General features: G+C 42.8%; 1 protein-coding gene across 1 annotated transcript in view; it reads left to right on the top strand.

Moving 5' to 3' along the window:
- The window catches only part of atp13a1 (ATPase 13A1), a 36,834-nt gene extending 13,946 nt beyond the window's left edge, over positions 1-22,888 (top strand). Inside the window, exons 7-24 of the mRNA XM_061905248.1 lie at positions 589-718; positions 797-852; positions 926-1,052; positions 1,134-1,271; positions 3,508-3,628; positions 4,873-5,030; positions 5,116-5,291; positions 7,410-7,520; positions 7,601-7,726; positions 7,797-7,905; positions 7,985-8,178; positions 10,893-10,989; positions 11,061-11,245; positions 11,317-11,431; positions 17,169-17,508; positions 17,582-17,693; positions 19,767-19,910; positions 22,403-22,888. Coding sequence (XP_061761232.1) covers positions 589-718; positions 797-852; positions 926-1,052; positions 1,134-1,271; positions 3,508-3,628; positions 4,873-5,030; positions 5,116-5,291; positions 7,410-7,520; positions 7,601-7,726; positions 7,797-7,905; positions 7,985-8,178; positions 10,893-10,989; positions 11,061-11,245; positions 11,317-11,431; positions 17,169-17,508; positions 17,582-17,693; positions 19,767-19,910; positions 22,403-22,513 — 2,550 coding nt within the window. The 3' untranslated portion in view covers positions 22,514-22,888. The remainder of the gene's footprint in view (positions 1-588; positions 719-796; positions 853-925; positions 1,053-1,133; positions 1,272-3,507; positions 3,629-4,872; positions 5,031-5,115; positions 5,292-7,409; positions 7,521-7,600; positions 7,727-7,796; positions 7,906-7,984; positions 8,179-10,892; positions 10,990-11,060; positions 11,246-11,316; positions 11,432-17,168; positions 17,509-17,581; positions 17,694-19,766; positions 19,911-22,402) is intronic.
- Positions 22,889-23,258: the final 370 nt, after the last annotated feature.

Raw genomic sequence — 23,258 nt, 5'->3', positions numbered from 1 at the left:
TTGCAAAAAATAACGTTTTCCTTTTCGAACGTTAAGTATCTTGTCTTTGCAGTCTGTTCAATTGAATATAAGTTGTAAAGGATTTGTAAGTCATTGTATTTTGTTTTAATTTGCGATTTATACAGCGTACTAACTTCACTGGTTTTGGGGTTCTCAAGAACTTTTCTATTTGTGAACCATGTCCAAGAACCAATCAAGTTCGTAAGTCAAGATTCCACTGTGGGGCGGTATAGCTCGGTTGATAGAGCGGCCGTGCCAGTAACTTGAGGGTTCCGGGTTCGATCCCCGCTTCCGCCATTCTGGTCAATGTCGTTGTGTCCTTGGGCAAGACACTTTACCCACCTGCTCCCAGTGCGACCCACACTGGTTTAAATGTAACTTAGATATTGGGTTTCACTATGTAAAGCGCTTTGAGTCACTAGAGAAAAGCGCTATATAAATATAATTCACTTCACTGTATGTTTGTCATGATCACTATTATCAATGTAATTGAAATGTCTCAAAAATGTTCATCTTTGCTTTCCTGTCCAGCGTGTTGTTTGTGGGAATAGTCATATATATTTTGGATATTCCGTGGTGGGCTTTTAGGAACCTGTGGAGGACTTGGACCCAGAGCACGTCCTTAACCTTCAGTTAGACTCTCGACTTCACGTCATCTCCGGTGGGACCAAAGTGGTTCAGCACAGCCCCCCTTTAAAGGCCAGTGTTGGACTCAAACGTAAGCGTAGGAATGTTTACATATCTGCTAGAGATATGATTTCACAGATTGAATGGCTTTTTTTAATTGCATGTGCAGCTGTTGACAACGGTTGTGTTGCCTACGTCCTGAGAACGGGATTCTACACCTCTCAGGTAAGTGTTTCTTCTTCGTTCCCCTTTCAGTCAGGTGAATCCAACCGTCCTCTTGAAAGCGCTATGCACGCAGGGCAAACTTTTGCGCACTATACTCTTTGGCGTGAAGAGGGTGACGGCGAACAACCTGGAGACATTCATCTTCATCCTCTTCCTCCTCGTGTTCGCCATTGCGGCCGCCTCCTACGTGTGGGTGGAAGGTGAGGTTCAAAGTCATGACAGGTGCACATCAAAATGGCGTGTGTTGTGTTTTAAGTACTGTGTGTGCGCCTCCTCTTCAGGGACCAAGGACCTCAGCAGGAATCGCTACAAACTCTTCCTGGAGTGCACTTTAATCCTCACATCAGTGGTTCCACCAGAACTCCCCATTGAGCTTTCCCTGGCTGTGAACACATCTCTTATTGCCTTGGCTAAACTATGTAAGGAATTGAACCTGTTGTTAGCACAAGATTGGCAATATAAGTTAAAAAGGGTGTCATTTGTGTGACTTCGGGACGCAACAAAAAAGTGGAAAAACGACACACTCAGTAATTATTTTTAAAATACACCGATAGATTAATCACAGAATATTATTTTTCATGCAAATGTTCAATCACTTGCTTTATCTCTTATTGCCTTGGCTAAACTCTGGAAGGAATTTAAGCTGTTGTTAGCACAAGTTTGGCAATACATTTTAAAAAGGGTGTCACACTTTGTTTGACTTCTTCGGGATACAACAACCAGACAAGTGGAAAAACGACACACTCAGTAATTATTTTTAAAGTTCACCGATAGATTAATCACAGAATATTAGTTTTCATGCAAATGTTCAATCAATTGCTTTATATCTTATTGCAGTGGCTAAACTACGTGAGGAATTGAAACTGTTGTTAGCACAAGATTGGCAATAAATGTTAAAAAGTGTGTCACACTTTGTGTGACTTCTTTAGGACGCAACAACACAACAAGCTGAAAAATAACACACTCAGTAATTATTTTTAAAGTTCACCGATAGGTTAATCACAGAATATTAGTTTGCATGCAAATGTTCAATCACTGGCTTTATCTCTTATTGCCGTGGCTAAACGCTGTAAGCAATTGAAGCTGTTGTTAGCACAAGTTTGGCAATAAATGTTAAAAAGGGTGTCACACTTTGTGTGACTTCTTCGGGATACAACAACCAGACAAGTGGAAAAACGACACACTCAGTAATTATTTTTAAAGTTCACCGATAGATTAATCACAGAATATTAGTTTGCTTGCAAATCTTCAATCACTTGCTTTATCTTTTATTGCCTTGGCTAAACTCTGTAAGGAATTGAAGCTGTTGTTGGCACAAGTTTGGCAATAAATGTTAAAAAGGGTGTCACACTTTGTGTGACTTCTTCGGGATACAACAACAAGACAAGTGGAAAAACGACACACTCAGTAATTATTTTTAAAGTTCACTGATAGATTAATCACAGAATATTAGTTTTCATGCAAATGTTCAATCACTTGCTTTATATCTTATTGCTGTGGCTAAACTACGTGAGGAATTTAACCTATTGTTAGCACAAGATTGGCAATAAATGTTAAAAAGTGCGTCACACTTTGTGTGACTTCTTTAGGACGCAACAACACAACAGGCTGAAAAATAACACTCAGTAAAGTTCACCAATAGGTTAATCACAGAATATTAGTTTGCATGCAAATGTTCAATCATGTGGCTTTATCTCTTATTGCCGTGGCTAAACTACGTAAGGAATTGAACCTGTTGTTAGCACAACGTTGGCAATAAATGTTAAATAGGGTGTCACACTTTGTGTGACTTCTTCGGGATACAACAAGCAGACAAGTGGAAAAACGACACACTCAGTAATTATTTTTTAAAGTTCACCGATAGATTAATCACAGAATATTAGTTTGCATGCAAATCTTCAATCACTTGCTTTATCTTTTATTGCCTTGGCTAAACACTGGAAGGAATTGAAGCTGTTGTTAGCACAAGTTTGGCAATACATTTTAAAAAGGGTGTCACACTTTGTTTGACTTCTTCGGGATACAACAACCAGACAAGTGGAAAAACGACACACTCAGTAATTATTTTTAAAGTTCACCGATAGATTAATCACAGAATATTAGTTTTCATGCAAATGTTCAATTAATTGCTTTATATCTTATTGCAGTGGCTAAACTACGTGAGGATTTGAACCTGTTGTTAGCACAAGATTGGCAATAAATGTTAAAAATTGTGTCACACTTTGTGTGACTTTAGGACGCAACAACACAACAAGCTGAAAAATAACACACTCAGTAATTATTTTTAAAGTTCACCAATAGGCTAATCACAGAATATTAGTTTGCATGCAAATGTTCAATCACTGTGGCTTTATCTCTTATTGCCTGGCTAAACTACGTAAGGAATTGAAGCTGTTGTTAGAACAAGATTGGGAATAAATGTTAAAAAGGGTGTCATGCTTTGTGTGACTTCTTCGTTACGCAACAACACAACAAGCTGAAAAACGACACACTCTAATTATTTTTAAAGTTCACCAATAAGTTAATCACACAATATTAGTTTGCATGCAAATCTTCAATCACTCTGGCTTTATCTCTTCTTGTCTTAGCTAAACCATGTAAGCATGTGGGCTTTTCTTATTTCCTCATTCTTTTTTTCATCCCTGTGTTTTGTAGATGTGTTCTGCACTGAGCCCTTCAGGATTCCCTTCGCCGGGAAAGTGGAGGTGTGTTGTTTCGACAAAACGGGAACGCTGACAAGCGACAGTCTGGTGGTGCGAGGAGTGGCGGGCCTCAGGTAACGCCGCCGTACCTCCATTACTTGACTTGTTTGACAGCGGTATTATTTAAAGGGGAACATTATCACAATTTCAAAAGGGTTAAAAACAATAAAAATCAGTTCCCAGTGGCTTGTTGTATTTTTTGAATTTTTTTTAAAAATTTTACCGGTCCCGGAATATCCCTAAATAAAGCTTTAAAGTGCCTTATTTTTGCTATTTTTGAAACCACTATCCATTTTCCTGTGATGTCACACAGTGCTGCCAATGTAAACAAACAATGGGAATACCACAGCAAGATATAGCGACATTAGCTCGGATTCAGACTCGGATTTCAGCGGCTTAAGCGATTCAACAGATTACGCATGTATTGAAACAGATGGTTGGAGTATGAAAGTATTGAAGAAGAAACTGAAGCTATTGAGCGAATAGCTATCAACGCTATTCATAGCCATAGCATGGCCGAATAGCTGCGTTAGCATCGCCGGTAAAATGTGCGGACCAAACGATCAGGACTTTCGCATTTTGTGATAATGGAGCAACTTAAATCCGTCGATTGGTAAGTGTTTTTTTCACATTAAATGTGGGTGGAAGGAAACGTAAAATAGTTGCAAATGCATCTGCAGGTTATGCCATGTCTGCTTTAGCATCGCCGGTAAATAGCATGTTAGCATCGATTAGCTGGCAGTCACGCCGCGACCAAATATGTCTGATTAGCACATAAGTCAACAACATCAACAAAACTCACCTTTGTGATTTCGTTGACTTTATCGTTGCAAATGCATCTGCAGGTTATCCATACATCTCTGTGCCATGTCTGTCATCGCCGGTCAAATGTGAAGACACTTTGGTACATTCAACGGGGGTCTGGCGGCAGACACTTTGGCATCTTCGGGCCAGTGGTGCAACTTGAATCCCTCCCTGTTAGTGTTGTTACACCCTCCGACAACACACCGACGAGGCATGATGTCTCCAAGGTTCCAAAAAATAGTCGAAAAAACGGAAAATAACAGCTGAGACCCGGTGTTTGTAATGTGAAAATGAAAATGGCGGCTGTATTACCTCGGTGACGTCACGTTCTGACGTCATTGCCACCAGAGCAATAAACAGAAAGGTTTAATTCGCCAAAATTCACCCATTTAGAGTTCGGAAATCCGTTAAAAAATATATGGTCTTTTTTTCTGCGCCATCAAGGTATATATTGACGCTTACATAGGTCTGGTGATAATGTTCCCCTTTAACAGACTTGTACATTTACAACTAGGGCGGGAAAGGAGGTGATGCCTGTGTCCGAAATACCCATCGAAACGCACCGGGTGGTAGCCACCTGTCACTCGCTCGTCACCCTAGATGATGGACAGCTGGTTGGAGATCCCCTGGAGAAGGCGATGCTGACTGCTGCTGACTGGACCCTCACCAAAGGTAGAGCACGCGCTCCACTTTATTTTTAGCGGAATGCTGCAAAGTTCAGACAGAGAACACTATATTTGTGCCTCGCTCATTCCAGATGAAAAGGTCTTTCCGCGTGGCATCAAAACCCAGGGCCTCAAGATCCATCAGCGCTTCCACTTTGCCAGCGCTCTTAAAAGGATGTCAGTCCTGGCTTCTTACGAGAGACTGGGATCCACGGAGCTCTGCTATGTCTCTGCGGTTAAAGGAGCACCGGAGACACTCAGAACCATGGTACACATTAGTGCCGTACTTAGTGCCTCATTGCTTTGTAATTAGACTTGTGTTGGAAGGATCGACCGATTACAGCTGCATATCTGTATAGGCCTTTTTTTTTATTCTTCTTTTTCTCCATCAGTAATTGCTTCTGTTTTTCTTCACAACTACAAGAGCAGATACAACATTTTAGTATATGCAAACCCCGTTTCCATATGAGTTGGGAAAATTGTGTTAGATGTAAATATAAACGGAATACAATGATTACAAATACTGCAGTAGACTTATTAACAAGCGAAGAAGAGCAGGCAGCAACTCGCACATTTTCATATTTTCTGTAACATCCAGGAAGAAATGATGTCAACCAGCTTGAAAAATGTAAGCTTTGTGAAGGAGCCCAGAATTTTTCTGAAATATTAGCAATATTTTCGGGTTCCTCTTGAGCAGGGATCGGCAACCCAGAATGTTGAAAGAGCTAAATTGGACCAAAAATACAAAAACAAATCCGTCTGGAGCCGCAAAACAAATTAAAAAGCCATATTACATACAGATAGTGTGTCATGAGATATAAATTGAATTAAGAGACTTAAAGGAAACTAAATAAGCTCAAATATAGCTACAAATGAGACATGATTATGTGTACATACAGCTAGCCTAAATAGCATGTTAGCATTGATTAGCTTGCAGTCATGCAGGGACTAAATATGCCCTATAAGCATTCCACATAAGTCAATAACATCAACAAAACTCCCCTTTGCGCATTCATGCGCAACGTTAAAAGTTTGGTTGACAAAATGAGACAGAAAAAGAAGTGGCATAAAACACGTCCGAGAAAGTCGGAGAAAGTTGTACATGTAAACAAACCACGGTGAGTTCAAAGACTGACAAAATTAGTAGGACAAAACAGCGCTTGTTTAATACAAACTGTGCTTTATAGCAATTAGGGACTACCAAGAGCTAATGCAACGAAATGTTGTTCTTATTTCTACTATAAAGTTCAAATTTGAATGACTGTAAAAAGGAAGTCTAAGTCTAAGGTTTGTGTCATGTTTGTCCTACAGAAACCGTATTAAAACAAAAAATTTATTTTTTCCCTTCATCTTTTTCAATTTTTCAAACATTTTTGAAAAAGCGCCAGATAGCCACTTGTTAAAGGGCCGCATGCGGTTCTAGAGCCGCCGGTTTCCGACCCCCGCTCTTGAGGAAACTGTACCATTTATTACATGTATGAAAATCAGTAGCTGCCAAGTTATTGAGATGTAGGGAAATCCCACATTTCTACCAATTTATCCAGGAGATTTTCTATATTCTGAAATGCAAATGTTAATGCTCCTCCGATTCGCAGCAATAAAGGTTTTTGTGCAATTCCCAAATGTTTTCGGTGCTAAATTAACCACAACGTTAGTGGCGCATAGGACATAATGTTGATACTGGTCCGACGTTTCCTCAAAAATAATGTAAGATAATAACAAAGCTCACAAGCAAGGGAAGAGTGGATCGTGAGATCGACAGGCGGATCGGTGCGGCGTCTTCAGTAATGCGGACGCTGTATCGATCCGTTGTGGTGAAGAAGGAGCTGAACCGGAAGGCAAAGCTCTCAATTTACTGGTCGATCTTCGTTCCCATCCTCACCTATGGTCATGAGCTTTGGGTTATGACCAAGAGTTTCCTCCGCCGGGTGGCTGGGATAGGGTGAGAAGCTTTGCCATCCGGGGGGAGCTCAAAGTAAAGCCGCTGCTCCTCCACATGGAGAGGAGCCGGATGAGGTGGTTCGGGCATCTGGTCAGGATGCCACCCGAACACCTGGCATGTCCCACCGGTAGGAGGCCACGGGGAAGACCCAGGACATGTTGGGAAGACTATGTCTCCCGGCTGGCCTGGGAACGCCTCGGGATCCCCCGGGAAGAGCTGGACAAACTGGCTGGGGAGAGGAAAGTCTGGGCTTCCCTGCTTAGGCTGCTGCCCCCGCGACTCGACCTCGGATAAGCGGAAGGAGATGGATGGATGGATGGATGGAATAACATAAAGCCTTGTCTGGCTGTTTACTGATGAATACTATCCATGTTTAAATAATCTTTATTGGGTATTAACTCCCTTAAATACTAATAATTTGCATCGATGTCATTGTGGTTGCAGTTTTCACGGCGTCCAGAGAGTTATGACGAAGTGCACAAAGAAATATCCAGAGAAGGTGCAAGAGTGCTGGCTTTGGGTTATAAGGAGATGGGCCACCTAAATCATCAGCAGGTTATTTTACTCCAAAAAATGGTAACATTTTGCCGTAGATTTTTTTTCTAAACCCGGCTGAATCTTTGTAATCATCACAGGTGCGGGAGATGAGTCGAAATTTGCTGGAATGTGACTTGAACTTTGCGGGCTTCATGGTGGTGTCATGCCCCCTCAAGAGCGACAGCAAGGCGGTCATCAGAGAGATCCAAGAGGCGTCGCATCATGTGAGTTATTTCATGCAGTGCCTGCTTTTGCTAAGTTGTAAGAACACGCTTGCTGTTTTTGTGCCCACAGGTGGTAATGATCACAGGGGACAACCCTTTAACGGCGTGCCACGTCGCCAGAGAGCTCCACTTCATCCAAAAGGAGCACACGCTTATATTGCAACCCGGTCCCAACCATGGTAGGGGTCGACTTGCACACACAAGGCTTTTTCACTGTATTCTAGTCATCAACTATAACTTCCACGCTGTTTTTTCCAGGCAGTTGGCAGTGGGAGTCAATCGATGGCAGTGTGCACGTACCCCTGCCACCTCCCTCGGTCTCTTCGTTTATTTGCCAGTATGACCTGTGCGTCACCGGCGAAGGTCTTGCGAGACTGTGCTGCAACCCTCAGCTGCTGCACACCCTCTTGCCTCACATAGGAGTGTTTGCACGAGTCAGCCCCAAACAAAAGGTAGGACGAAAAACACAATACCGTCGGTACTCATGAGAATTCCAGAGATTCAAGAGTAAATATTAGGGCTGTGACTCTTTGGTTCGATTCTCGATTCAAAAACGATATTTTTACGATTCAAAACGATTCTGTATTAATTTAATACATAGGATTTCAGCAGGATCTACCCCAGTCTGCTGACATGCTAGCAGAGTAGTAGATTTGAAAAAAAAAAAAGCTTTTATAATTGTAAAGGACAATGTTTTATCAACTGATTGCAATAATGTAAATTTGTTTTAACTATTAAACGAAACAAAAATATGACTTATTTTATCTTTGTGAATACATTGGACACAGTGTGTTGTCAAGCTTATGAGATGTGATGCAAGTGTAATCAATCAATCAATCAATGTTTACTTATATAGCCCTAAATCACTAGTGTCTCAAAGGGCTGCACAAACCACAACACAAACCACTACGACATCTTCTGTAGGCCCACATAAGGGCAAGGAAAACTCACACCCAGTGGGACTTCGGTGACAATGATGACTATGAGAACTTTGGAGAGGAGGAAAGCAAGCGGGTCTAACATGATACTGTGAAAGTTCAATCCATAATGGATCCAACACAGTCGCGAGAGTCCAGTCCAAAGCGGATCCAACACAGCAGCGAGAGTCCCGTTCACAGCGGAGCCAGTAGGAAACCATCCCAAGCGGAGGCGGATCAGCAGTGCAGAAATGTCCCCAGCCGATACACAGGCAAGCAGTACATGGCCACCGGATCGGACCGGACCCCCTCCACAAGGGAGAGTGTGACATAGGAGAAAAAGAAAAGAAACGGCAGATCAACTGGTCTAAAAAGGGAGTCTATTTAAAGGTTAGAGTATACAAATGAGTTTTAAGGTGAGACTTAAATGCTTCTACTGAGGTGGCATCTCGAACTGTTACCGGGAGGGCATTCCAGAGTACTGGAGCCCGAAATGAAAACACTCTATAACCCGCAGACTTTTTTTGGGCTTTGGGAATCACTAATAAGCCGGAGTCCTTTGAACGCAGATTTCTTGCCGGGGCATATGGTACAATACAATCGGCAAGATAGGATGGAGCTAGACTGTGTAGTATTTTATACGTAAGTAGTAAAACCTTAAAGTCACATCTTAAGTGCACAGGAAGCCAGTGCAGGTGAGCCAGTACAGGTATATATGTATGTATATATGTATATAAAGGTATATACAGTACAGGCGTAATGTGATCAAACTTTCTTGTTCTTGTCAAAAGTCTAGCAGCCGCATTTTGTACCAACTGTAATCTTTTAATGCTAGACATGGGGAGACCCGAAAATAATACGTTACAGTAATCGAGACGAGACGTAACAAACGCATGGATAATGATCTCGGCGTCTTTAGTGGACAGAATGGAGCGAATTTTAGCGATATTACGGAGATGAAAGAAGGCTGTTTTAGTAACGCTTTTAATGTGTGACTCAAAGAAGAGAGTTGGGTCAAAGATAATACCCAGAATCTTTACCGTGTCTGTCGCCTTGATTAGTTGTTTAGTTCTCAAATGTTAGAGTTGTATTATTAAATATATGAAATACTTGACTTGGTGAATTCTAGCTGTATATATACTCCTCCCCTCTTAACCACGCCCCCCCCCCCCCCCCCCCCCCCAACCCACCCCCCACCTCCCGAAATCGGAGGTCTCAAGGTTTGCAAGTATGACCCGGAGTCGAGACCCAGGATGGACCGCTCGTCGGGACCCAGGATGGACCGCTCGCCTGTGTATCGGTTGGGGACTTCTCTACGCTGCTGATCCGCCTCCGCTTGAGATGGTTTCCTGTGGACGGGACTCTCGCTGCTGTCTTGGATCCGCTTGAACGGAACTCTCGCGGCTGTGTTGGAGCCACTATGGATTGAACTTTCACAGTATCATGTTAGACCCGCTCGACATCCATTGCTTTCGGTCCCCTAGAGGGTGGGGGTTGCCCACTTCTGAGGTCCTCTCCAAGGTTTCTCATAGTCAGCATTGTCACTGGCGTCCCACTGGATGTGAATTCTCCCTGCCCACTGGGTGTGAGTTTTCCTTGCCCTTTTGTGGGTTCTTCCGAGGATGTCGTAGTCGTAATGGTTTGTGCAGTCCTTTGAGACATTTGTGATTTGGGGCTATATAAATAAACATTGATTGATGATTGATTGAGAAGGCCGGGTCGGTTAAAAAAAAAAAGAAAAATCCGTGTCCCGGGGACACGCGGACTTCCGGAAATGCGCGTACTTTCTGATTTCAATGTGTAAAAAGACACAAAAAGTGCGTTAACGTCAACATTGAGATTTTCATATCGAACCCCATTGGTGGTTAGAGTGTCCGCCATGATATCTGTAGGTTGTGAGTTCAAACCCCGGCCGAGTCATACCAAAGACTATAAAAAATGGGAGCCATTACCTCCCTGCTTGGCACTCAGCATCACGGGGTTGGAATTGCGGGTTAAATCATCAAAAATGATTCCAGGCCGCGGCACCGCTGCTGCATTGGTACTTTAACTTTAACTTAAGGATGTCCGCCACATTTATTGATTAAGCTTCTTAGCTTGCAAGTAACCTGTCTTTCATGTTGTTGAAAAACAGCATCATTTGATTTTAGTTTGTCCACTCTTTAAATGTATATTTACACAAACCAAAAATCGTATTTACAAAGTGAAAACGGAAACGACCTTACGCTTAATATTCTGCTTTGTTTTAGGAATTTGTGGTCACGAGTCTGAAAGGGCTGGGTTATGTCACACTCATGTGCGGCGACGGCACAAATGATGTCGGCGCTCTCAAACATGCTCACATAGGTAAAGACGGTCTATTTAGTGGTCACCGTACAGTTTTGTTGTCGTATTTATCAGACGTGTATTTTCCACAGGTGTGGCGCTGCTGGCCAACGCCCCTGAGCGCATGCCCGAAAAAAGAAGACGTGGGAGAGACAAGGAGACGCCCGCAGTAGACTCTCGACCCTCGCTACCGGTCTCCTCGGGGGGCAAACTGAGCTCCAGGGGGGCCAGACAGAGAGTGATGGCCCAAAGAGAGGAGCAGCTCGCTGCACAAAAAGTGCGTGCCCTCGCATGTAGTGATGTCCTATTGTCATTGATTCATATAATAAAGTAGCAGTTCTTTCACAGGAGAGGATCAGTCAAGTGTTGCGGGAACTGGAAGAAGATCAGGTGCAAATAGTGAAGCTGGGCGACGCCTCCATCGCCGCCCCCTTCACCTCCAAGCTCTCATCCATACAGTGCAGTGAGTCACAAATATTTAAGATCCAAACATCAGGCTGCTTCTATACGAGTGGTGTCAAACCTACGGCCCGGGGGCCGGATCAGGCCCACAAAGAGGTTTTTGTCCGGCCCGCAAGATGAGTTTGCTCAGGATAAAAATGCTGAGCTATGTGCAATGTGAAGATAGAGCTGACACTTCCATTTTTGGAAAGTTAAAGTACCAATGATAGTCACACACACGGTGTGGTGAAATAAGTTATCTGCATTTGACTCATCCCCTTGTTCACCCTCTGGGAGGTGAGGGGAGCAGTGAGCAGCAGCGGTGCCGCGCCCGGGAATCATTTTTGGTGATCTAACCCCCAATTCCAACCCTTGATGTTGAGTGCCAAGCAGGGAGGTAATGGCTGCCATTTTTATAGTCTTTGGTATGACTCAACCGGGGTTTGAACTCACAACCTACCGGTCTCAGGGCGGACGCTCTAACACAGGGGTAGGGAACCTATGGCTCTGGGGGCCGGATCAGGCCCACAAACAGGTTTTTGTCCGGCCCGCAAGATGAGTTTGCTCAAGATAAAACTGCTCAATTATGTGCAATTGAGCACATAGCTCGGTTGGTAGAGCGGCCGTGCCAGCAACTTGAGGGTTGCAGGTTCGATTCCCGCTTGTGCCATCCTAGTCACTGCCGTTGTGTCCTTGGGCAAGACACTTTACCCACCTGCTCCCAGTGCCACCCACACTGCTTTAAATGTAACTTAGATATTGGGTTTCACTATGTAAAGCGCTTTGAGTCACTTGAGAAAAGCGCTATATAAATATAATTCACTTCACTTCACTCTAGAGCCAGATGTGGCTCTTTTGATGACTGCATCTGGCTCTCAGATAAATTTTAGCTGACATCGCTTAACACGATAAATAATGAATAAATCCACTGGTAATCACAGTATCAAAAATAACGTTCAAAATATAAAACATTCTCATGCATTTTCATCCATCCATCCGGTTTCTACCGCACCTGTTCAAGAAGTCGCATTAATGGTAAGAAGTATTTTATTTATTTTTGGCTAGCTTCAGAATAACAATGTTATTAAAAAGAATGAGAAACTTATTATACTCAAAAAATGTTGGTCTTACTTAAAAATGCACGCTTTTAGTTGTATTCAGTGTTAAAAAAAAAGTTGTATGGCTCTCACGGAAATACTTTTTAAAATATTTGGTTTGTATGGCTCTCTCAGCCAAAAAGGTTCCCGACCCCTGCTCTAACCACTAGGCCACTGAGTAGGAACTGCTTATAAGTGATACAAAATGTGGATTCTTACCTTCTAACTTGATTGTTAAAGATGTTGTTGGTAAAAGGGACACATTTTTCGGGCTCACAAAAATATTATCCTCTTCTAACTTCATGTGTGAATAACGAAAAGTCTAATTTCACAAGTTTTGTTGAAGATGATGTACAGAATAAACTACATGTTAGAACATGAGTTGAGGAAAATGAGTATATGACTTTAATAACATCCTGTAATCTGATTTTGACACTGTTATTAATTTCATCTTCTGATCGATCAAAATTAACACCAATAAGAGCATTTTAAAACTCTGCCAGACTCAATTCGACCTATTTGACTGTTGAATATTATCACTACAGATGTCCGATAATGGCCTTTTTGCCGATATCCGATATTGTCCAATTTTTAATTACCGATTCCGATATCAACCGATACCGGATATATACAGTCGTGGAATTAACACATTATTATGCCTAATTTTGTTGTGATGCCCCGCTGGATGCATTAAACAATGTAACTTTACCATGAATTGATTAACTTATTCGGGTGTTACCATTTAGTGGTCGCGGGGGTGTATATTGTTGCGTCCCGGAAGAGTTAGTGCTGCAAGGGTTTCTAGGTATTTGTTCTGTTGTGTTACGGTGTGGATGTTCTCCCGATATGTGTTTGTCATTCTCATTTGGTGTGGGTACACAGTGTGGCGCATATTTGCAGTGTTAAAGTTGTTTATACAGCCACCCTCAGTGTGACCTGCATGGCTGTTGACCAAGTATGCTTTGCATTCACTTGTGTGTGTGTGTGTGTGTGTGTGTGTGTGTGTGTGTGTGTGTGTGTGTGTGTGTAAAAGCAGCATATTCTATGTGACACGCTGTTTGTATGGAGGAAAAGAGGACGTGACAACAGGTTGTAGAGGAAGCTAAAGACAGTGCCTTTAAGGCACGCTCCCAATATAGTTGTCCGGGTGGAAATTGGGGGAAATTCGCGAGAATGGTTGGCCCGGGAGTTTTCAGGAGGGGCACTGAAATCCAAGAGTCTACCGGGAAAATCTGGAGGGTTGGCAAGTATGCCATATGCCGTGTTTTACCGGACATGTACAACTCCGTACGGTGGCGTTTGAAAAAGTGATTAATTTTACTTTTTGAAACCGATACCGATGATTTCCGATATTTCACCTCATCGCCGATATTCTGCGATGAGGTGGCCACTTGTCCAGGGTGTACCCCGCCTTCCGCCCGATTGTAGCTGAGATGTGCGCCAGCGCCCCCCGCGACCCCAAAAGGGAATAAGCGGTAGAAAATGGATGGATGGATGGCCGATATTATCGGACATCTCTAATTATCACATAATAAATTCTAAAAGTATTGACATCTTGTTATTGATTTCATCTTTTGATCGATTAAAAATGAACACCAATGAGAGCATTTTAACACAATGGACCGTGTGCTGTTTTTCTTAAGAATTAATATTCAATTTGACTGTTGAATATTATCACAGAATTCGATCTGAAAGTATTGATAACAACAAATGAAGATAGAATACCATTAACCACAACATGTCAGTGTTAAAAAAAACTCCAAAACATATGATTTCTACATTTTCAGAATGCGCTTGCTCCATTTTTAAACAAAACAATCTCAAGTTGTCTTTATTGTTAGGTTATCGTGCCATGATTTTTTCCGTCAGGCCAGGGCTGGGCGATATGGCCTTTTATTAATATCTCGATATTTTTAGGCCATATCACGATACACGATATATATCTCCATATTTTGCCTTAGCCTTGAATGAACACTTGATGCATATAATCACAGCAGTATGATGATTCTATGTGTCTACATTAAAACATTCTTCTTCATACTGCATTAATATATGCTACTTTTAAACTTCCATGCAGAGAGGGAAACCACAATTAAGTCAATTTACCCAAACTGTATTTATTAAACAGTTATTAAGCAGTGACACAAACATTGTCATTTCAAAACAAAGTGCAAGATTGTCTGAGACATTTTAAAACAAGCTATTAGTGCACTTTTGTGCATGATGTCACTAAGATGACATCAAAACAACACAAAATTAAAGTGCACTTTTTGTACAAAACGCCACTACAATAGTTTAAAACAAATAAAGTGCACTTTTGTGCATGATGTCACACAAGATATTTCAATAACTGTCAAATAAAAATGAGCTGCATAAATGGTTTATGTTCCTGCAGACGTTATCTCCTTCTGTTGTTGACTAGTTTTTTCATATGGTGTTGATCTGGGAATAGTTGCTTCGGCATTTTGTTGGGTGTGGCACCGGACAGAGATGTTGACATGCGGAGTTTCAAGCACTCTTCATTCTCGAGCGGGTGACTTTTCAAATGATGCTACAAATTAGCACTAGGTGCTACTTTCTGTAGCAACGCTTTTGCCCCATACTTGTTCAACACTTTCCCTATTTAAGCCAAACCATCGCCAGACAATGGACCGTTTGCTGTTTTTCCTAAGAATTAATTTTTCCTTCATTTGTTACCAGATTTGCACCTTATCTCTCGTATTTTATCACTCTCATTCTTCCGCTAGCATCACAGCTAATGTTACCCATGTCGCTAAGTCTCTGCTCAGGCGCGCTTGTTTTAAGTCTGTGTGAGAAGGAGAGATAAGTAGTGTAATGCCAGCAGCTAAAAGCAACTGCGTGAGAACGTGTACTCAAATATCACAATATTGATATTTTCTATATCGCACAGAGACACACCCTCAATATACAGGTGCTGTTCATATTATTAGAATATCATGAAAAAGTTGATTTATTTCAGTAATTATATTCAGAACGTGAAACTTACATATTATATCAATTCATTATACACATAGTGATATATTTGAAATGTTTATTTCTTTAAATTTTGATGATTAGTACTGACAATTACTGAAAATCCCAAATTCAGTATCTCAGAAAATTAGAATATTAGTTACGACTAGTACCAAAAAATTATTTTTAGAAATGTGGGCCAACTGAAAAGTATGAACATGGAAAGTTTCAGCATGTACGGCAATCAATACTTAGTTGCAGCTCCTTTTGCCTGAATTGCTGCAGCAATACGGCGTGGCATAAAGTCGACCAGTCTGTTGCACTCCTCAGGTGTTATGAGAGCCCAGGTTGCTTTAATAGTGGCCTTCAGCTCTTCAGCATTGTTGGGTCTGGCATCTGGCATCTTCCGCTTCACAATACCTCATAGCTTTTTTATGGGGTTAAGGTCAGGTGAGTTTGCAGGCCAATCAAGAACATGGATACCATGGTCCTTAAACCAGGTTCTGGTAGATTTGGCACTGTGTGCAGGTGCCAAGTCAAGTTTGTAAAATGAAATCTTCACCTCCATAAAATTGGTCCGCGGCAGGCAGCATAAAGTGTTCTAAAACTTCCTGGTAGACTGCTGCATTGACCCTAGACCTCAGGAAACACAGTGGACCAACACCAGCAGATGACATGGCACCCCAGACCATTACCGATTGTGGAAATTTGACACTGGACTTCAGGCAACGTGGATTCTGTGCCTCTCCTGTCTTCCTCCAGACTCTGGGACCTTGATTTCCAAAGGAGATACACAATTTACTTTCATCTGAAAACATAACTTTGGACTACTCAGCAGCAGTCCAGTCCTTTTTGTCTTGAGCCCAGGCGAGACGCTTTTGAAGTTGTCTCTTATTCAAGAGTGGCTTTACACAAGGAATGCGACAGCTGAAGCCCATATCTTGCATACGTCGGTGCGTGGTGGTTCTTGAAGCACTGACTCCAGCTGCAGTCCACTCTTTGTGGATCTCCCCCACATTTTTTAATGGGTTTTGTTTGACAATCCTCTCCAGGGCGCGGTTATCCCTCTTGCTTGTGCACTTTTTTTACCACATCTTTGTCTTCCCTTCGCCTCTCTATTAATGTGCTTGGACACAGAGCTCTGGAAACATCCAACCTCTTTGGCAACGACCTTTTGTGTCTTGCCCTCCTTCTTTAAAGTATCAATGGTCATCTTTTGGACAGTTGTCAAGTCAGCAGTCTTCCCCATGATGGTGTGTCATACAGAATCAAAACGAGAGACCATTTAAAGGCTTTTCCAGGTGTTTTGAGTTAGTTAGCTAATTAGAGCGTGGCACCAGGTGTCTTCAATATCTGACCTTTTCACCATATTGTAATTTTCTGAGATGTTGAATTTAGGGTTTTCATTGGTTGTCGGCTATAATCATCTCCTTTTTGGCAAAAAACACTTGAAATATATCAGTCTGTTTGGAATGAATGTATACATTCTACAAGTTTGACTTTCTAAATGGAATTAATGAAGTAAATCAACTTTTTCATGATATTCTAATAATATGACCAGCACCTGTATTGCCCAGCCCTACGTCAGGCCCACTTGATAATAGACTTTCTTCCATGTGGCCCCTGAGCTGAAATGAGTTTGACATCCCTGCGCTACAGCAACTATAAATGCTCTTTGTCTCCCTCTAGTCTGCCATGTGATCAAGCAAGGCCGCTGCACGTTGGTGACAACGCTACAGATGTTCAAGATTCTGGCTCTGAATGCCCTGGTGCTCGCCTACAGCCAGTCGGTGCTCTACCTTGAGGGGGTCAAATTCAGCGACTTCCAGGCCACCCTGCAGGGTCTGCTGTTGGCCGGATGCTTCCTCTTCATCTCTCGGTCCAAGCCACTAAAAACACTGTCCCGAGAACGGCCGTTACCCAACATCTTCAATCTTTACACCGTGCTGACGGTGCTGCTGCAGTTTGCCGTCCACTTCTGCAGTCTGGTCTATTTGTACAAAGAAGCGCAGAGCAGAAGTCCGCCGAGGTGAGCGGCAGCCTGAGTCTCTGGGTTTTGCTCCGTCCAGTTAAATATCACATCTCTTTATTTTCTCTTCTAGACGGGATCAGTTTGTGGACCTGTACAAAGAATTTGAACCCAGCCTAATCAACAGCACCGTCTATATCATGTCCATGGCTATGCAGATGGCTACCTTTGCCATTAACTACAAGGTAATGATTTTTTTTTCTGCTAACATTTGTTGTGTGAATGCTATCACCCCCCCTCTGTTATATTGCAATATAACAGAAACAGAAAGAATATGTGAAACTGTTCCCAAATTTATAAGAAAAAAATAGACACATTGTGAGAAAAAGACTGCTTTTCCATCCATCCATCCATTTCCTACCGCTTATTCCCTTGTGGGGTCGCGGGGGGCGCTGGCGCCTATCTCAGCTACAATCGGGTGGAAGGCGGGGTACACCCTGGACAAGTCGCCACCTCATCGCAGGGCCAACACAGATAGACAGACAACATTCAGCCCTGCGATGAGGTGGCGACTTGTCCAGGGTGTACCCCGCCTTCCGCCCGATTCTAGCTGAAGACTGCTTTTAGTTATTATTATTATTATTATTTTTGGGTTGTAATTAGTTTTTAATCTTCATTATTTACTTCAAGTTATTGCAGTATGTCTCTATAAACATATTTATTTTATAGTTTTTATTAATTTTGGCTAAAGGGGGTGCATTTCAATGTCTTACACACGCTTATTACATATGTTTGCCAGAGGAGGAGCACTTCAAATTTTTTTTACACACACTTATTTCATGTGTTGACCAGAAGGGGCGCACTTTTAAAAACAACTGCCTGAGTGCAGCACAGATAGGTTCCAGCGACCCCAAAAGGGACAAGCAGTAGAAAATGGATGGATTTATATATATATATATATATATGTATATGTATATGTACTGCTTGCCTGTGTATCGGCTGGGGACATCTTTGCGCTGCTGATCCGCCTCCGCTTGGGATGGTTTGGCTCCGCTGTGAACGGGACTCTCACTGCTGTGTTGGATCCGCTTTGGACTGGACTCTCGCGACTGTGTTGGATCCATTATGGATTGAACTTTCACAGTATCATGTTAGACCCGCTCGACATCCATTGCTTTCCTCCTCTCCAAGGTTCTCATAGTCATCATTGTCACCGACGTCCCACTGGGTATGAGTTTTCCTTGCCCTTATGTGGGCCTACCGAGGATGTCGTAGTGGTTTGTGCAGCCCTTTGAGACACTAGTGATTTAGGGCTATATAAGTAAACATTGATTGATTGATTGATTGATATATATATATATATAAACAAAAATTAATAAAACAGTCTGAACTGACTTTTTTTTTTATCAAGATGACTACAATGAGCACATTTAAATTGACTATAATGAGCACATTTTGTAGTGCACAGCTTTTCCAAGTTGGGTTCTAAGCCTGATACTGAAAGCACGCCCCACTATTTGTAAAGAAGTACACTCGGCTATGCTACCGCTATGACGTTTTGGTGGTTTTTCCTCTTTTGTTGGTATTTTCCTGTTGCAGTTTCATGTCTTCCTTGAACGCTATTCCCCCGCACCTGCTTTGTCCCCGCAATCAAAACTATTTAAGTTGTGCGGACACTATCCTCCTTTGTGGGGACATTGTTGATTGTCATGTCATGTACAGATGTACTTTGTGGACGCCATCTGCTCCACACGCTGTAAGTCTTTGCTGTCGTCCAGCATTCTGTTTTTGTTTACTTTGCAGCCAGTTCAGTTTTAGTTTTGTTTTGCATAGCCATCCCTTAGCTTCATTGCCTTTTCTTAGGGGCACTTACCTTTTGTTTATTTTTGGTTTAAGTATTAGACACCTCTTTACCTTCACACTGCCTCCAGCTGTTCCCTACATCCACAAAGCAAATAGCTACCTGCTGCCACCTACTGATATGGAAGAGTATTACACGGTTACCCTGCCGAGCTCTAGACAGCACAGACACTCAACAACATAATTACTGGTTTGCAAAAAATATTTTTAACCTAATTAGATGAAATTACATAATCTCCTAGGACACACCAGACTGCTACCATTCCCATATTTCCAGATTTCTTTAAATGTTTAAATGGTTTTCACATGTTCCCAAATGTTCCAAATTTTTCTACAATTCTTACAAGTTCTGTGGCATCGTGTCAGCTTTTCAGTATCCGTCCCTACATTTTTTACGAAATTTGATTTGAATTCAGTTTGTTATTATAATAATATGAGTGCTTTATTCTCCTGGACAGGGTCACCCTTTCATGGAGTCTCTCAGCGAGAACAGACCACTACTGTGGAGCATCGCCCTGTCCGGCTTGGCCATTGTGGCACTCCTCACTGGTTCTTCGCCCGAATTCAATGAACAGTTCGCCCTTGTGGATATTCCAACTGAGGTACATTGACCAATCTCCTTTTGTTCATTGTTTGGTGCTGCAGTCTCATATTGAGTTGTTGAGTTGAGTTTGAGTTTATTTGGAACATGCAAGCATACAACATGATACATCACAATTTCCAGTTTCTCTTTTCAACATGTTTGAAAAGGAGTAGGAAGAAGCAGAGCTTATTTAATACAACCCCTTTTCTTTTACATAACAGTTGCTAAAGCTTTTGTTCACTTCCCGTTCTCAATTTATTCACAATATACTCCGTATCACAATAAAAATAAATAAAAAAATGAGAATTGGTGAAGTAAGTTATATTTCATATGATGAGATAGCTGGGATTATTTTGAGAATGAAAGAATGGATGGATGAAATATACTCAGAATGTTTATCATGGGGGCTTCACGGTGGAAGAGGGGTTAGTGCGTCTGCCTCACAATACGAAGTTCCTGCAGTCCTGGGTTCAAATCCAGGCTCGGGATCTTTCTGTGTGGAGTTTGCATGTTCTCCCCGTGAATGCGTGGGTTCCCTCCGGGTACTCCGGCTTCCTCCCACTTCCAAAGACATGCACCTGGGGATAGGTTGATTGGCAACACTAAATTGGCCCTAGTGTGTGAATGTGACTGTGAATGTTGTTTGTCTATCTGTGTTGGCCCTGCGATGAGGTGGCGACTTGTCCAGGGTGTACCCTGCCTTCCGCCCGATTGTAGCTGAGATAGGCGCCAGCGCCCCCCGCGACCCGAAAGGGAATAAGCGGTAGAAAATGGAAAATGGATGTTTATCATGGTTCTTCTTCTTTTTACTTTGTAAACCAGAGGTCTCAAACACGCGGGCCAATTGCGGCCCGTGAGACATTGTTCTGCGGCCCGCACCTTAATATGAAAATTTAATGTTGGTGGGGCCCGTGGGGTTTATATGAATGGCAATGGCGCTTTACAACATCATACTTATATACCCTCGGTTTTTCCGGGAGACTACCAATTATAGTGCCCCTCCAGGGGTTAACTTATATCCAGTGCGACGTATATATGTTTTATTTCCTTCTTTATTATGCACTTTCGGCGGGTGCGACTTATCTTCCGGAGCGACTTATACTCCGAAAAATAAGGTCGTTTTTGTAGTATCCCTTTTTGATTCCCATCATGTCCTGTGATGGATGGTTTCCTGTGGACGGGACTCTCGCTGCTGTCTTGGATCCGCTTTGAACTGAACTCTGGCGGCTGTGTTGGAGCCACTATGGATTGAACTTTCACAGTATCATGTTAGACCCGCTCGACATCCATTGCTTTCGGTCCCCTAGAGTGGGGGGGTTGCCCACATCTGAGGTCCTCTCCAAGGTTTCTCATAGTCAGCATTGTCACTGGCGTCCCACTGGATGTGAATTCTCCCTGCCCACTGGGTGTGAGTTTTCCTTGCCCTTTTGTGGGTTCTTCCGAGGATGTCGTAGTCGTAATGATTTGTGCAGTCCTTTGAGACATTTGTGATTTGGGGCTAAATAAATAAACATTCATTGATTGATTGAGGAGTGGAGGAGTTCAAGTACCTAGGAGTCTTGTTCACGTGTGGGGGAAGAGTGGATGGTGAGATCGACAGGCGGATCGGTGCGGCGTCTTCAGTAATGCGGACGTTGTACCGATCCGTTGTGGTGAAGAAGGAGCTGAGCCGGAAGGCAAAGCTCTCAATTTACCGGTCGATCTACGTTCCCATCCTCACCTATGGTCATGAGCTTTGGGTCATGACCGAAAGGATAAGATCACGGGTACAAGCAGCCGAAATGAGTTTAGGTTTCTCCCTTAGAGATAGGGTGAGAATCTCTGCCATCCGGGAGGAACTCAAAGTAAAGCCGCTGCTCCTCCACATCGAGAGGAGCCAAATGAGGTGTTTCGGGCATCCGCCACCCGAACTGCTCCCTAGGGATGTGTTTAGGGCACGTCCAGCTAGTAGGAGGCCACGGGGAAGACCCAGGACACGTTGGGAAGACTATGTCTCCCGGCTGGCCTGAGAACGCCTCGGGATCCCCCGGGAAGAGCTAGACGAAGTGGCTGGAGAAATGTAAGTCTGGGCTTCCCTACTTAGGCTGCTGCCCCCGCGACCCGACCTCGGATAAGCGGAAGTGGATGGATGGATGGATGATTGATTGACTGTCCAACCTCAAATCTTGTTCCCCCTTGTGTCCTGTGTCATCTGACACGGAACGTTTGGGGATTTTCCTTTAGCTTTTGGCATGGCGGCAGGTTTTAACTTTTTTGTTTCAACAATTTCGTACCTTGCGCCATTCAGAGATCAATTTGAGGTGTCAGCCTGTCAACTTTTATCACCGTGCGTCATTGGAAGCACTTTAAAACAGCCGTAAACTCGCCGTAGCGTTTGGTTGCCAGGCAACCGCTTTGAATGGCGGTAAGGCGTCATCGGCTTGAGGCTAACGTCTCTTCCAACTCGCCTTATTTCAGCGTGTCAGTGCCTCTGAGCTATTATTAACGGTGCACTTTATTTTTCCCCTGCAGTTCAAAATGATCATCGCCCAAGTTCTGGTGGTGGACTTTGCCGCCGCCCTGTTGGTGGACCGCGTCCTGCAGTTCCTGCTGGGCAAAGGAACTCTGAGGGTGCATTCTTGAACTCTCCTCTGCCATCAGCACCCGCTGCCTTTACCTACTGTAAAGGGAGAGAAGACTTTAGGAAGGAAGAGGAACGATGCTGCACGCAGTACTGTACACTCTCCCCTTCTTCGGTCAACCATCAACAAAGTTTTGATCCCTGCCGCTCCTCCCTAAACTTGATCTGTCCCTCCCCACGTCCGCACAAGACCATGAAGAAAACCAGTATTGAGTGCAAGACCGTGCCGGCTGAGTGACACATACAAAAGGGACATTCTCCAGGAGAATTAACAAGTGTTTAGGATTTTTTTTTTTTTTTTTGGAGGGGTTTGGGGGTTACTCTCCTTGATTTTGTAAAAAGACATCTCTAACAGACTTATAAAAAGACTTACAAAGAATGAGGTCTGTAAGAGACTGATTTACCCAAACACCTCAGGTGACACGCTTCGATGTCGAAATTTTGTTTTTTACTCGCGCTACAATTTCTAATGATAATGTGACTAATTCAGAGGTGGGAAATTATTTTTTTGCATGAGCAACCCGAGCACTGCTGGAGGCCCACATTGACAATATTTCAATTCAATTTTGCTCAATATTATTTTTAGACTTTGACTTAGACAAACTTTAATGGTCCACAAGGGAAATTGTTCAACACAGTAGCTCAGTTACAATGATGGAAAGTGTAAGGGTGGAAATGACACAATGCAGGTATAAATAGACTAGATATAGCAATATTAAAATATAAAATATCTGCGAATATATACAA

The sequence above is a fragment of the Nerophis ophidion genome, linkage group LG07 (assembly GCF_033978795.1).
Source record: "Nerophis ophidion isolate RoL-2023_Sa linkage group LG07, RoL_Noph_v1.0, whole genome shotgun sequence".
Taxonomy (NCBI): Eukaryota; Metazoa; Chordata; class Actinopteri; order Syngnathiformes; family Syngnathidae; genus Nerophis; species Nerophis ophidion.
Note: the sequence above shows the minus strand (reverse complement) of the source record. Positions and strands in the feature narration are given on the sequence as shown.